This window comes from Amblyomma maculatum, chromosome 10 (assembly GCF_055883805.1).
Source record: "Amblyomma maculatum isolate TAMU_Amacu chromosome 10, ASM5588380v1, whole genome shotgun sequence".
NCBI lineage: Eukaryota > Metazoa > Arthropoda > Arachnida > Ixodida > Ixodidae > Amblyomma > Amblyomma maculatum.
Genome location: NC_139353.1, coordinates 32,149,290 through 32,164,604, shown reverse-complemented (window position 1 = coordinate 32,164,604; position 15,315 = coordinate 32,149,290). Strand labels below are relative to the sequence as shown.

Genomic DNA, 15,315 nt, shown 5'->3' with positions numbered 1-15,315 from the left:
GCAGGCCGTGTTCGCGTTTGATGTGCCCCATTCCTGTGGGGGCCCCATTGTACGTGTAGGACCATCACCTAGAACACAAAACGCTCCTTCAGACCCAACTTGGCCCTAGGCTAGAGGGAGGGGAGCAGCCGGATCTTTCTTTTGAACAGATGGTGGTGGGCTGATGATTTATGTGAGACTCTGGGGCACGGAACTTTTCGGTGTGAAGTCCCCCTCCCCATCTGACAACGGTCGCAAACGAATTTCATAAACACGATTCCCACGCGGCACTGGTTCCTGAAGGAAAAATGTGCCTCACCGACGACGTCGTTTCGAGCACTAGCTGTCCTTAGCTGAACTTGATGCGTCGTGCGGAACCTAAAACAAGAGTAAAAAAATGCATCATTTTTTAAAAATGCGGTATGCAGTCAACCCAGTACAGTCCGCGCAGAACGCCACGTGTTTTTGTACGACCTTAAGTTGTAAACAGGCTGTTCAAAGAAAGCTGTGTGCTCTGTTACGATCGGCTTGCCTAAGAAAATTTGTCACATTTTCAGAAATGCGCTTTCGCTTGTTTCGAGCACCTGGACCAAAGATAAAACGTGTACGAGACGTTCCAGTAATACGAAACCAAGCTTTTAAAAAAGGTGTCGTGTCCTATAGCGTGGTTAAACATGCCGTGGGCGGTTGAAAGTCTTGTGGCATAGTTTCCACTATATTTACTTCTTCTTGAAGATTACATTATGATTGAGGATTATTTAGTAATTTTTTAAAATATTGTCTTGATCAACAAAGTGCATGTTGAAAAGTTGCAGAATGCTTGCAGCAATGCATCATTTACGCAGTTTTTTTTTAGGCGTTGCATTTTGTAAGGTCAGAAAATAAAGCTTCATGAATAATCAATAAATCTATCACATGACGACATGTAGGAGACCACCGGAGGACAGGCAGCGTTTCAGAAGGCTGGTTGTTGGTTGTTTGGTTGTTTCATAGGAAGGGAAAGGCGCAGTATCTGTCACACTTGCTCTGTGGACACCTGAACCGCGCCGTAAGGGAAGGGATGAAGGTGGGAGTGAAAGTGGATAGAGAGAAAGGGGGGGGGGGGGGGGGGGGTCGTAGTGGAGGGCTACGGAGTAATTTCGACCACCTGGGGATCTTTAACGTGCGCTGACATCGCACAGCACACGGACGCCACTTCGTTTCGCCTCCATCGAAACGCAGCCGCCGAGGCCGGGATTCGATCCCGGGAACTCCGGCACAGTAGGCAATTTTCTTGTCTTAGACGCGCTATATTGCACTCAATAAGTACCTCTACTACATGGAAGCTTTTGTTGCACCAGATACCTTTTAAGACCGACAAAAAAAGCCGCATTACGTAAAAGATGCCATCATGAAAGCATTGCAGTCAGCTGTTTATCGAAACGTAAAAACATTACGAGGTACTTTAGCTAGCGACTAAAGTAGTGAGAGGCGAAAGCCTGAGTGCCCATTCTGCTACTTAAGTGGCACTAATTAGGAATTAATTAATTAGGCATTAGTTATTGATCAGTCAGTCAGTAGGTAATTACTCAATTAGGTTTTTACTTATTAACTCAATAATAATTGAGTAATTAACCATTATTTGTAAGTGATCATTGATTGGCGTATGGCCACATAATTAAGGCACGCATTCGCGCATACTGTGGTGGTGCTCTGTGATTGGTCGATACTTCTATGACGTCATCCCTTCTCAGCCAATCAGAGCCACCGCAAAAGCGGTACACATTTTGTTCACGACAGCATGAGCTATTAAATGCTTTCGCGTTAAAAGTTTATGGTTCGAGTCAGTGGTTAATCAGCTAGAGGTTGCATAGCGCACAACAGCAGCCAAGGGCGACCACATGAGCGGTAGCGTTCCATAGCGCTCTCGTTGTGTCCTTTCTCTGTTGCTCTCTATGGAGTCTAAATCTTCGAAATAGTCTGCAAGTTCCCAGTTTCAACACCATTTCTAAGGACAGTTATCAATATGTTAGATAAGTAGTTTTTAAGGGGGAAAAAAACTACGGACAGCACTGCGTGAGTTTCAACACCCAGCAGTCGGTTTCACAAATCACTTTGTCTTGTTTAAGTCTTTGCTTAAATAGAGTTTTTAAACATGGCATCTGCGTGATATGGCCTCAGTATTAACCGCTTCCTCGCAAATTACGCGTCTTCCATCCAGTATATCAAGTGCAGCTTTCATGCAAATTACTAATTTGAGCCAAAAGTGGACAGTTCTTAACTTTCTATTCTTCTTTCTACCTTTAATTGAGACAAGTTTTTTTGAGTGCATTGAGATGCAATCAGGACATTTAAATAGTGATTATTCCCTCCTGAGCTTACGCACAGCCTAATATAATCTGTAAATGAATCCTGGGAACGCACTTTCTTTATCAGACAGCGCCATAAAAAACAATGAGGTGTACCGCACACTACACATTCCCGTGATGATTCCGGCTGCTAAGTTGCATGTGGCACATACTGGAAACAGCGTTAATGTAGCATTTGTCATGGTTTTCTGGGCCTGAACTATGTTAGTTGCTAAAACACGGAAGTAAAAGTCTCAACCTCCATACTCAAGAAAAACAGATAGATTTGCGACATACGGCTATACCCTACTAAAAAAGAAAAAGTTCTACGGGGCAATAACCTCACACAATCTCATCAAAGCACATATACTCTCATACGGTGCACATCATTATCATAAAATATCTTCCATAATTTATGTTAATGTACAAGAAGCAATAAGATCTTACAAAATTATATGCGATTTGTGTGCGATTTCATACGTGAATTGATGAGACTCTGTGAGACAATGTGAGGCCTCATACAATTTTTTCAGTAGGGTAGGCTTAATAAACATGGCGTTGCGCATGAGACAACTGTTTTCATAAGGCAAGAAAAACATTGAAAACAAATGAAGTCTCAATAATCGTTCCCATTAAAATGTCAAGAAAAACTAGCGTTCCTGGCGAGTCTAGCTTGAGAACTAGTGCAAATTTTCGCCGCCACCATGAACTTTATAACTCCGACTGTACACAGAAGCGACATTTGAAATCAGCTGGTGTAATTAAATTCTAATAGCTGTGCTAACTATTGAAAAGCAATAAGTCAATGAAGAAAGGTTTAGGTGTAAATTATGCCATCTCAAAGGCATATGATACATTTCAAGTTCAGTATATAATTACTTCTGGAAAAGCGCACACGCATGCAACCATATATAATCGCTTGATAACGCATAATCATAACCCATTTAAAATGGTTTTGCGTCCGAACATCCTCCTGATATATGGATGATGTTGTGGGTTGGAATAGCCACTACCACCTCACACGAACAGGCTGTCTAATGCGTACAAGCATATCCCACCGAGATGTCCAGATTCATCATGCGACGTCATGCTTTAAAAATGCGATAGCTTTAACGCACTACACGATGAATATAGGTGTCGGTTCTCTGACGCGTCTTAAGGGTGGTATCGAACAGATGTCAATTGTGCGTTCAGGTAACAACGCACAACACTGTCGAAGAAATTCCATCAGATAAGCAAGAAACGCAAATGTAGCCTGAACAAACAAGCGCTGAAAGAGAACGAATAGTTTTATGCGGAAAGGAATAGAATTTACCCGGACGCCGCCTGATAGCGAAGCCTGCAACAACGGCGGCCAGGCCCAGAGCGATTAGCGCAGGCACCGACCGGATGACCACGCCTGCGTGAATGTACATGGGCCTCTGTATTAGCATTAATATGCGAAAGAATTAATGCGAAAGAAATTCTTGGCATAGGTGGCATGGACAGGATGTGTGACCACGGGATGTGTGTATAAGATGAAGAAAGGTAACTAACGATAACCAAGCAATTAACAGAGGATGATAAAAGATAACCAGATGAGTCAATGCAACATTGTATACGGATCGCTAGTGATATTGATTTTAAGATAGATAAGACTATTAAGGAACCTTAATGGGAATTTAGGTCACAATTGATGGTAAACATCTGCCGTCATGAGATAGTGGCAACTAAGCAACTGGACTTCAAGAAACGCGCAAAAATCTAGAAGCACTACTAGCTAGGAACTTGGGATGCTTTTACATTTCCGCACGGAACGAGACTCAATATTACTTTAGTCGAGAGAACTTGAACCTATCTTGCAAATATGACCTCTTTAGAAGGCACGCATTACACAAAATGCGGATGACAGCGGCAAAGGACAGAAAAGGACATCACCGGACATCGTACCTGTGTTTGGAGCAGGCGTACTCTCGTGTGGCGGTACATTGGCCGGCGGTACATTGGCCGGCGGTACATTGGCTGGCGGTACATTGGCCGGCGGGGGATTGGCTGGCGGTACATTGGCTGTCGACTGAGCTAGGCGCAGGGGCAAGCTTTCTGCCTGTGCCTTGTCGATAGCCATGTCGGCGTTGCTCTCTTTCGTGTCGACGCAGTACACTGAGAACCACACGAACTCGTTCCAATGACGGTCTTTGGGAAGCTCGGCCGTCACTTCAGCGTTGTCAATTTTCTCAAGTGTATCCTTCCTGTACGCGGGGGAGGATAATGTTTTCCACGTCACTGCATAATTACATGTGTACCCCGCGCATATGGGAACCTGGATCCAGCCTGTACCCATTGCCAGTATCTCAAGTGACAGAATCACCATAATCAACAGTGAACTCTTCGGTTATAGTATCTCCCGTCCACTGGGAGCTAACCAATAATGCACTAGTGGTAAATCTGACCCGTACTGATCGGCTGACCACCAGTAACTGTCGTGCAGGAAAAGAAGACTGCTCGTTATTTCTCGCACGTGCCTTGCAACCCCAGTAGCCAAACCGCCTCGCAACAAGCGCTTAAGTAATTCTGTCACTTCTTGAATGACTGCTGCTTAGCAGTGCCGAATGGAATGCCAGTTTGCGCGACGCCTCAGCGCGGGCCGGTTGCTAGAAGTCTACTACTCGATTTCAGAACTGCATCTTCCTTTCCCATGTTCCATCTGTAATGTTTCGTTTACTTCGTTTTTCCTCTGCTTCTGCGAACAGGTAAATGGGGTCCTTCAGCGAAGCCTCAATTCACAGCGGCTATTCTGCAAGCAAACAGGCGGCAAATCCAGGCTAGGCGTTGTGCTCTAGATCTTCCTGGATGCTTTCTCGATCGTCCGCATCCACTTCTTATCTGCTGTGTGGGAGTCCCTGTGGTGTCGCTCACCACTTGCGGCTTCCTGTAGTAAATACAAGAACATCCGAACTGGCATCATATGTAATGCGCGCGTTGATTTATATCCTCGAGTTGTGACAATTTATTTTAAATTATACAGTGCGCACTTTCGTTTCCCAGCCGAAAAGAATATGCAGAACCGTGTAAACTTGTGACAAAAATTTTGTACTTTTCTTGTAACCTCAGACAGTTCTCTATTTCTGTACATATTCCTGTGCTACTTTTCTATAGTCTATAATTCTGTACTACTTTTGTGTTGAAACTACTTAAAAAAAGTCTGATGTTGCTAGAGAAAGTTTAGTTGTCGCGACAGGTTCACTACCATTGAACTTTACAGCAGTTCTGCTGTGACACCGGAAATATTTCTGTAGTTATTTTCAACTTGGTTGTTTCATTAAAGGAAAATGTGGGCAAAATGACATTTTGACAAGCGACATTCAAAGCCGTATTTTTTACTAAATCATTAAAAAAGAATGAGGAAACACCTTGTGTGTTTGGTAACAATTTGGACAATGCAAAACGATAAAAGGAAATGGCTTTTGTTGAAGGCTGGTGCGCCAGCGGCAGCGCCCCTCACAGCCATTTTCAACGCTCAGAAGAGTGGCAAGCAAACAGCCTCCACATAACTGCAGAGCGAAAAAATGAGGACCACAAAGGAAGGGAAAAAAAAAAAAAGACTCCACAAGACACGGACAATCGCTCGTGTATGTGTTTTCATTCCTGTGTTCTCGTCCTTTTTTTTTGCGGTGCCGTTATGTGCAAGCTAAGTAACTAACTTGCCCAAAATATCGTCTTACTAAAACAAACAGCTAAAGGTGGACTAACCAATCTCTTTATTTTATTCTGTAAGAGGCGTTTTCCTTTGACAATCCAAGTTGTCCATAATAACGAAGGGTTGGAACACTTAGGTGCGACTGTAATCGAAGTTTTCGAGAGGTCAATCTGTCCCGAGGAACTATATTGAAACCTTGCTGAAGTCAGGCAATATTGCATCAATCTGATTGGTTTTTATCAAGGTACGATGCGAGTAACTTACTTAATTTTATTCATTGCATAACGGTCGAATAGTCTTTTCGAAACCTGTGTTGAAAATTAAATTAGATTAGTTATTATTTAGAAGTTCGATAATTTGAATAACTGTATTATAGTCTATTGTATCTTGTAACACGACGATATAAGCGATACTGAATAAAAGTATTTGTAATTAAGCGCGATCAACTTTTTCTGGCACGGGCACAACAACAGCTATCTTCTGGTCACTAGAAAAGTTTTCATGAAGTAAGGAAATTAGAAAGGCAGTTTTGGCTCAAACAAGCCTATAAACCAAAACCAAAAGACGTTATGACGTAGGACGATGTTTTACTTTCGAGTGTTCAAAAAACATGCACACGTGTATACGCTAGCATATTCAGCACACCCCGCAAGTGAGTGAATCAAGGTCCCCAACGACCTTGTTCTTCTGTGGACACGTTAACCGCACCTTGATAGAAAGGATAAAGGTAAACTTAATGAGCGAGAAGGAGTCACGTGATTAAGGGCTCGTGACCAACCTTGCCAACATGCGGTTCCTTAAACTGCGTTGACGTCACACAACAAACGGGTGCCCTTAGTACTTAGCCTCCATCGAAACGCGGCTACCGCGGCCGGGATTCGAACTCATGACCTCGAATTGAGGTGATGAACGCCGTGAACACTATTATTCTACCGACCGTATAAGACATATGTGGCGTCAGCCTCTCCAGTCACTCGTAGCTCTGTACTCACTTCTGGTCTCCGTAGGTGAGATACGTCAGTTCGTCAACCTTGGGTTGGGGATTCGGGGCCGCCGCGAACTTCGCCGCTGTAAAAAGATTGAACAAGTTTAGACAAATTCGGTTCATTTTTTGCACGATGAATTGTTTCCTCTAGTGACTCTTATATTTCAACGCATTTCGTGTATGGGCAACATGAAAATCATGTGAATGTACGGAGTTTATGAAGAGAGTACAGAACACACCACATTAATGTCTAAATTCCTACGGACTTTGCACGACGATATAAGCGCCATGTGAAATACATGCATAATTCGCTACGGTAAGGATCTACGGAGGCCCGTCTCAAAACAAATAAAAAATGAATGAATCTCCGCATCCTTTGCCTGTTCACGGAACCTGTGCTGTCCAGGTGGCGTTACTGGCGCTCCACTGTCCATCTAAATCCGTTATTCTGTAAGCGCGACCAAATTCCGAATGATTAGAATGGCACGTTTGGGTGGCTACATTCCACGTCTAGTCTTCTGATTTCGTCCAGTTAGCTCACTGGGCTCCACACAAGCTTCATTAATCTTTGGTGACTTTGGACGTGAGCTAGACGGGGCGCCAAGAGTAAGATAGTACGGTGGAGCTACGCAGAATTCCTCCTGTGGGCATCCTAAGTACCATCGCTTTTGGTTCAAAATTTCACAAAAACTTCCGTCTGGTTGGCGATGCTAGAAACCTCGTGTGAACCAGCGTCCCCCCCCCCCCCCTTCCCTCGCCTTCTTTCTTTTAGGTTCTAAAGGAGTAGGTGTAAACCGCATACGTCAACGAAATTACATAGCGTACGCACGCGAACAAGATTCCGCACGCGTAGCCGCAGACGGGAGCCATTAGAGACCTCGAGCGTCAGTACGCATGCGCATTTCAGCTCGAGGTCAACAGGTGGCGTAACACTTCCTTCAAAGGCACGCGAATTTGGCATGCGCTAAACTAAAAAGCTGTGGCTTCATAACTTTAAAGACTCCATCGAGTGTCTTCCCCCCTTTTTCTTTAGAAATATGGGTTCAATGCATGATTAAAGTTGAGATGTTACGCCTCCGAAATTGTTCCACATGGTCGGGAAAAACTGCAGCAGAAGGTTCGTGTTGCCATGCCTTCTGTATAGCTGCAGGCGTCACAAATTTTTTTTCAGTGATAAATCCTGGTTCTTCTATTTTGTTAGTGTAAAGACATAGGTGTTGCTTCGAAGGAAATATATTTATAGGAATAGTTTGGTAGTAACCTTTTGATAGCAACGGATCAAATGGAACGGCTCCGCACACGCCCATTTTTCTTCCTGGACTATTTCGCTGCGACATGGACGCACCCCGGTGTCGATTCCATGAAAATCCGCAATTTCTCATACACGCGATTCTTATGGAGCGCTGTAGCAGACCTTGGGAAGAGTTAACCTGTTCATCGCAAGCTACGCGTATCCTGAAACGTTCCGCATGAGCAGAGTATACTGTTATGCACAACTACGGAGCCTAAAATATAACAAAAGGCGGTATGTGTGCTCTTTTAGTAAACGTTGTGTCGGTTTTTCAAATTTTCATCCCGAATCCTCGCGATGTCTAAAATTATGTGTACGATGACGTCATACGAAGTAGGTATTCAGTTTCAACTTCCTTCAGCGTTGCCCCGTGGTCCGCATGTTCCACGTGCTTTCTAAAAAGTTTCTGTATTGTCGACTGTGTATGTCAAGTCGGAGAGCACGAATCCTTTTTCTTTTCTTCAAATCTGTGACAACGCATTGCAACCGCGCACTGCAATGTGAAAGTGAGTGGCAGCCCATTTGGCCGTTCTAGGAGTGCTATCCTGAACAAGAGTTTAAGAATACACTCTAACCGTCCACTCGAATGCTTTAAGAATGAAAACGCAATAATGCGATACTATGGTGGGAGGGAGGGGAAACCTGCACGAGTTCCGGGCGGTAATGTAAAGCACTGCTTTGTGATGATGGTATGAAATTATGTCTGGAGGGCGCAGGGATGGAGGTGTCTTCAAACCTGCACAAAACGCTATAAGTGTAATTGCTTACTGCGTCGCTAGAGCATACGCTCAGTCCAGGAGGTAGAGCAAGTGCTTGGCGGCCTGGGAAACAACAATGGCCCTCAGCAGCCTTTTTTTGTCCACAAACCATACAACCCAACAATATGTAAAACACGGTGCGGGGCCTTCTCTTTACTTTTATTTCTGGAGAACTTACCGCGGCATGTGGCGATATGCACCGGAACGCTATTTCCATCTTTTTTTTTTTTTTTTTTTTTTTTTTTGCCACCTAGCTTTCCTAATTCACTTGACCAGACAGCCAGCTAGAAATTCCGAACGTTACGACAGAATAATTAAGCTGTGGTACTCTCTGCCATAACGTCGCCAGACTTTCTCAAAACTTGCTTAAGGAAGTGGCCATGAAAAAACATGCGGTGCATGATTACTCCTTTTGAAGCAAATAACCGCAGCTTACCGGTATCGCTCAAGAGGAAAGTATACAACAGTTGCATCTTGCCTGTACTCACCTATGGGGCTGAAACGTGGAGGTTAACCAAGAGAGTTCTACTTAAGTTGAGGACAACCCAGAGGGCTATGGAACGAAAAATGGTAGGGGTAACATTAAGAGATAGAAAGCGTGCAGAGTGGGTCAGAGAAATAACTCAAGTTACCGACATTCTAGTAGAAATTAAGAAGAAGAAATGGACATGGGCAGGACATGTAGTGCGAAGAGAGGATAACCGATGGTCGCTGAGGGTAACAAACTGGATTCCAAGGGAAGGAAAGCGTAGCGGGTGGGGCGGCAAAAAGTTAGGTGGGCGGATGAGATTAAGAAGTTCGCAGGGGTCAAGTGGATGCAGCTAGCACAGAACTGGGTTAAGTGGAGAAATATGGGAGAGGCCTTCGCCCTGCAGTGGGTATAGTCAGGCTGATGATGATGATGATGACGATGAACCGCATTCTCGCTGTCTTACGCGATGGTTGTCCCACACACAGTTGTTCCAGTGTAGGTTAACTGGGCGTATTCATTGTTCCAGCAGCAAGCAGGGATGCAACAACGCCGCCCTGCATGATCACGTGATCTTCTTTCGGGTGATGAGAAGAAAACGTTCCATAAATGATGTACAAGCAAACAGTGTATAGGCTTAGACGAGGCACAACTGCGGAAACACATGAAGCGTTTATTGTGCTTCCACTGTACCCTGTTTGCATCTGAAGTCATCTCAGGACTTCATTAATATCATGCGGCTGCAGTAACTATATAGACCACCTTATCCCCATTTTGTTCAATGCAACTTTGTCATGATTATTAACATGTGAATGTGGCATCGCTCGCTCTCGTTCAATCTAGAGGGCGGGGTTTGAATTCAGCGCCCTTAAATACAACAGCTTGAACGACTTAGGCAGTTAACCCGTCGCGGCTTTCTGTTATAGCAAGCACATAAGGGTGTCCTGTCTAGGGTGTGGGACATCGCGGCTATAGCTATCGCTGAGTCGATTTCCCACTAAAAACCACTTTCGCTGGGTTTTATGAGGCGAATAAGTTGTTAATGCAATCATGATCCAAAGCTGTGCTGTGACTCACAGGGACATTGGGCGTCGTGCTTGAACCCCTTGAGTACAATGGTGCCACTGTCCTTGAGGATCACCTCGGCGGCCGTCGTGCCTTTCTGTTTGTCTTGCAGCTTGCCTAGGCTCAGCTCCGCCGGCGGCACAAAGTCGGCCGCTATCTTCACGTGACCGAAGTCGGCCTGTGAGGAATGCAAGCGAATAATCGTCATGGTCATCGTCTTTATGCAGGCTGTGTCCAATGCAAGACAAACATTTGTCCCTTAATTTCTAACAAAATGGAAGAATTCCATCGCGCTTACGCGTCGGCAGCTGAAGAAACTCTATCCCCCAAGCTATACATTCATCCCCCCGTGGCCTCCGCGATGAAGCGCGGCGTTGGTGCTTTCGCCCCGTTGACGGGAAGACAACTCGGCACCCGTGCACTGTGCTTCTGACGCACAAAGCAACGGCGCTGCGCTGGAGCCGATCGCGGCGGCCACGGTCCCCCATTCAAATCACTATTGTTCACAAAAGGTTAGCACCTATGTGCAATCCGCAAACTCTATGAATTGTATGCATATGGCCATTGTCTGATATATGGTTTGGTTTATGGGGTTTTACGTGTCAAAGTGACTCAGACTTGGTTTGGTTTGCAGGGTTTAACGTCTCAAAGCAATCCAGGCTATGAGAGACGCCGTAGTGGAGGACTCCGGAAATTTCGACTGCCTGGGGTAAAAAATGCATTCCGACATCGCACAGCGCACGTGCGCCATCGAAACGCGGGCGACACACACGCACATGCACACACACACACACACACACACACACACACACACACACACACACACACACACACACACACACACACACACACACACACACACACACACGCACACACACGCACACACACGCACACACACGCACGCACGCACACACACACACACACACACACACACACACACACACACACACACACACACACACACACACACACACACACACACACACACACACACACACACACACACACACACACACACACACACACACACACACACACACACACACACACACACACACACACACACACACACACACACACACACACACACACACACACACACACACACACACACACACACACACACACACACACACACACACACACACACACACACACACACACACACACACACACACACACACACACACACACACACACAGTGCAGTACAGCCGCCCAAATCGAACTGGCGTGCGCGACGGCCGCATCTTCTGCGATTCTGAGCGTTACAGAGGAGCTAACCTGCCAAGGTCAAATTAGAAGCACGTTTGTTCCGCACTAATGCGCAGGCGCACAGAAAAGGCGGCCGTTGCACACGCCAGTTAAAAGATTTGGGTTGCGGTACATAGGTATTGTGGCCCTATAAAAAGATTTGCTTAGCCGAAATTTCAAGCAGATATTGGCCTTTACCAGGGCTAAATATGCAGAGGTGAAAAGGCTACATGTAACGAGACAGTGAGCACAGTCAGACAAATGACCTTGTTCTCTGCCGTAAAGTGCCCCTTACGCTGAACGCCTTGCAGAAGATTCCCAAAGCGCTGTACTCGGAGATCTTCTTGGGCAGCGTGAGTTGCACTTGCGCTTTGTTGTACGCCTTAAGGATCTCGGTTCTGCAGGAAAAAAAAAAAAAGCAAGACAGACGCCTTACTGTTGTTGCACTTCAAAGCTGACTCTTCTTCATTCTTCATCATCATCATCATCATCATCAGCCTGACTATACCCACTGCAGAGCGAAGGCCTCTCCCATATTTCTCCAATTAACCCGATTCTCGGCTAGCTGAATCCACTTGACCCCTGCGAACTTCTTAACCTCATCCGCCCACCTTACTTTCTGCCGCCCCCTGTTACGCTTTCCTTCCCTTGGAATCCAGTTTTTTACCCTAAGCGACCATCGGTTATCCTATCTTCGCACAACTTAATTTTGATCTAAAGACTAGTCTCACCGCGTTCCGTGCAGTGGAACTGTTATAATCGTTAGGTGATATTCGTGTAAGTCATCTAGAAACACTGCCGCCTGGGTGATGTACTCCTGACCGGAAAGGGAGCTATCAATTTCAGTGCTTATTTTCTTAAAAAAAGGTATTCAGCTTCAGACGGGTTTTCTGTCTGCATCTGGACTGTATAGTGAGCCCAGCTGCGCGTGTCAGTTGTCCATGCTTGCAGTGCAGTTGAACTTGACTCGCGCCATTCGAACGCCGAAGGGTGTAGTACTAGAAAGCAAATGAACTTACCGCAATGGGAAAGAGCGTGCGTTTCTTACGTTTTATTTGAGGAGGAACCAAAAAGGGGGACGCGAAGGCAGATGGTTAGGCAACCCATGTTCAATTAACAGAGTACTAGCTGATATACTATCACACCGTAAACAAGAGATTATTTAAATAGTGTATGCTCTGACAGCTCCACTTCGCTCAAGCTAGTTTGCGTGAAGAAGGCAATATAAAGACACTTATAAGAAGGAATACGCGTTACAGATCAGACTATTTTCCACGATAGCACGATAGGCTCTCGTTCAGCCGAAAAGCTTCGCCGTACCCCATATTTGAGAATCGTAACCCAGAAACTGGTCGAAAAAAAAAAAAAAAGAAACGTAATTGAATAAAACAAATCTGCCACCACGCGTTCGAATTAGGGTGCTTTGAATGACAGGCAGGCCTGCGACGAGTAGGCTACGAAGCGTCGTTGATACCAAGTATGCAGGGGGCGTTGTGGTGGGTATAACTTACTAACGTCTATTTGAGATGAGTACTGCGGGTACGGCTATAACAACGTTAAAGGTTGGAAATATTATAAACAAGCTAAAATAAGAAAATGCGCAATGAAAAGTCAACGTTAAAAGCGCTATCGTGTCTCTTAAAACGAAGCTTAAGAGTCCTCTTAATGTTTTTTTAGACAAATTATCTGACGCGTATTCTCAAACGCACCAACCAAACAATGGATCTGTGTTTGTCATTCACAGATGCATATTACTTTGCACATCTCCTCATCTCACCAGATAAAAACAACTCAGATTTTGCTTGAAATGCCCATGCATGACACTTTGGGTGCTGATCAGTAGTAATGTCGCGTGACGTCTGACTAGGGTGACACCTCAGAAGTTTTAAGGGCCAAGTCGATTATATTGAGTGCTTGATGGCACACAGTGCCATGAGATTCTTGATCATTTAAAGCTCTCTATGGCTGACGATAGCATATAGCTTGGCTAGTTGATACGATGTTGTGTCTAAGAAGAGACAGACCGTAGAGCACGACCATTTCGTTTTAGTACATCCTATTCGGATGCTCTTTTAATAGCATGCCAGCATTTACACATAAGTAGAATGAGGGCCGCCCAAAGCCCATGGTGAAGAAGCACACTAACGGTAACCTCCGGGTCTGCATTCTTCTCAACAGCTTTATTAGAACTGCTAGTATAAAATACTGTCCAGTTGGTTTAATCAACAGTACAATCATATCGCGAATCAACCTTGTCGTAAAAAAACGGTGAAAATTTCACATCTCTGAAAGGTTAGCCTGTTTACCCATACGCTTCTGCTCAAGAAGTGGAAGCGGGCCTAAAAGGAATGCTACATCTTGATAAATCACTGCTAATGCTTCTGTCGGTTGGGTTGCTTGGTGGCAGAGGTGATTTTAAAACTGGCTTAGGGACTTCATGAACACAACGAATGCCACGACATCTATACGAACCAGGAACGCTGAGCATCACAAGAAGCCCAGCGATAGGTGATTTGTTGGTTTCTCATAAAAAGTAATATACCCGATTTTTGGCCCGGCCGCCCACGAAAAGGAAAAACTGCATATCGATACCCGCCTCAGGTCTATAGGACTAACACAGCATTCTCGCAGTCTGCTTGCTCCCTCCACTGACGAGTTACTGAACCAGCTTCACAAAGGTCGCAAAATGGCCAGAGAATGTTCATAATGAGGCAGTCATACGAACCCGCCCTTTTCATCAGGCAGCTGGTCTCCATCCTTGTTAAGTCCCGTGCCGCCTGAAGAGGCCCAGAAATATGCCGCTGAGGGTAGATAAATGAGGAATATTGTACAAGCAGGTATTCACAAGCGTTGTATGCAGCACAGAAAATAAGTGACCCGTGCTTACCATTGTTTAGCTACCATTGTTCCAGCTTAAATGTCACTTTCTACAGTAGCGAATTAAGGCCGAAGAAAGTGAAAAATGAGAGAAAACCATTATACTATGACTAGTAGCTTACTAGTATCGTTCAAGAGGAACGTATATAACTTTTACATCACCGGTACTCACTTATGGTGCAGAAACCTGGATACTAACGAAAAGGTTTCTTCTTAAGTTGGGGACAACGCAGACCACTTTAGAATGGAAAACGGTAGTTGTAATGTGGAGGTAGGAAGCGTGCACATTGGGTCAGAGAAATGACTCGAGTTAATGACATTCTAGTTGAAATAAAGAAGAATAAATGCAGAAGAATGGGCAGGACGTCTAGCGCGAAGAGAGGATAACCGATATGCTAAAAGTAACCAACTAGATCCCAAGGAAACTAAAGTGTAGCAGGAGGTGGCAGATGGATTAGGTGAGTGGAGGAGGTTCAAAAATGTGCCGCAATCGAAGGACCAGGTGAGAAAAATGCAGCTACCACAGTACTTGACTAGTTGGATGAATACGGCAGAGGCCTAGCTTCGCGCAGCGCTGGGTATAGTGCGGAAGATGATGGTCATACTTTTACGTTATTTGCATTCAAAGTTTACGGT

At 45.0% G+C, this 15,315-nt stretch overlaps 1 protein-coding gene across 1 annotated transcript in view; it reads right to left on the bottom strand.

The window, feature by feature from the left end:
* Window positions 1–328: 328 nt before the first annotated feature.
* The window catches only part of LOC146176076 (protein Skeletor, isoforms B/C-like), a 30,768-nt gene continuing 15,781 nt past the window's right edge, over window positions 329–15,315 (bottom strand). Inside the window, exons 3-9 of the mRNA XM_084581252.1 lie at window positions 14,528–14,603; window positions 12,098–12,200; window positions 10,563–10,728; window positions 6,975–7,050; window positions 4,236–4,534; window positions 3,622–3,705; window positions 329–357 (exon numbers count right to left, since the gene is read on the bottom strand). Of these exons, the coding sequence (XP_084437378.1) occupies window positions 329–357; window positions 3,622–3,705; window positions 4,236–4,534; window positions 6,975–7,050; window positions 10,563–10,728; window positions 12,098–12,200; window positions 14,528–14,603 (833 nt within the window). The remainder of the gene's footprint in view (window positions 358–3,621; window positions 3,706–4,235; window positions 4,535–6,974; window positions 7,051–10,562; window positions 10,729–12,097; window positions 12,201–14,527; window positions 14,604–15,315) is intronic.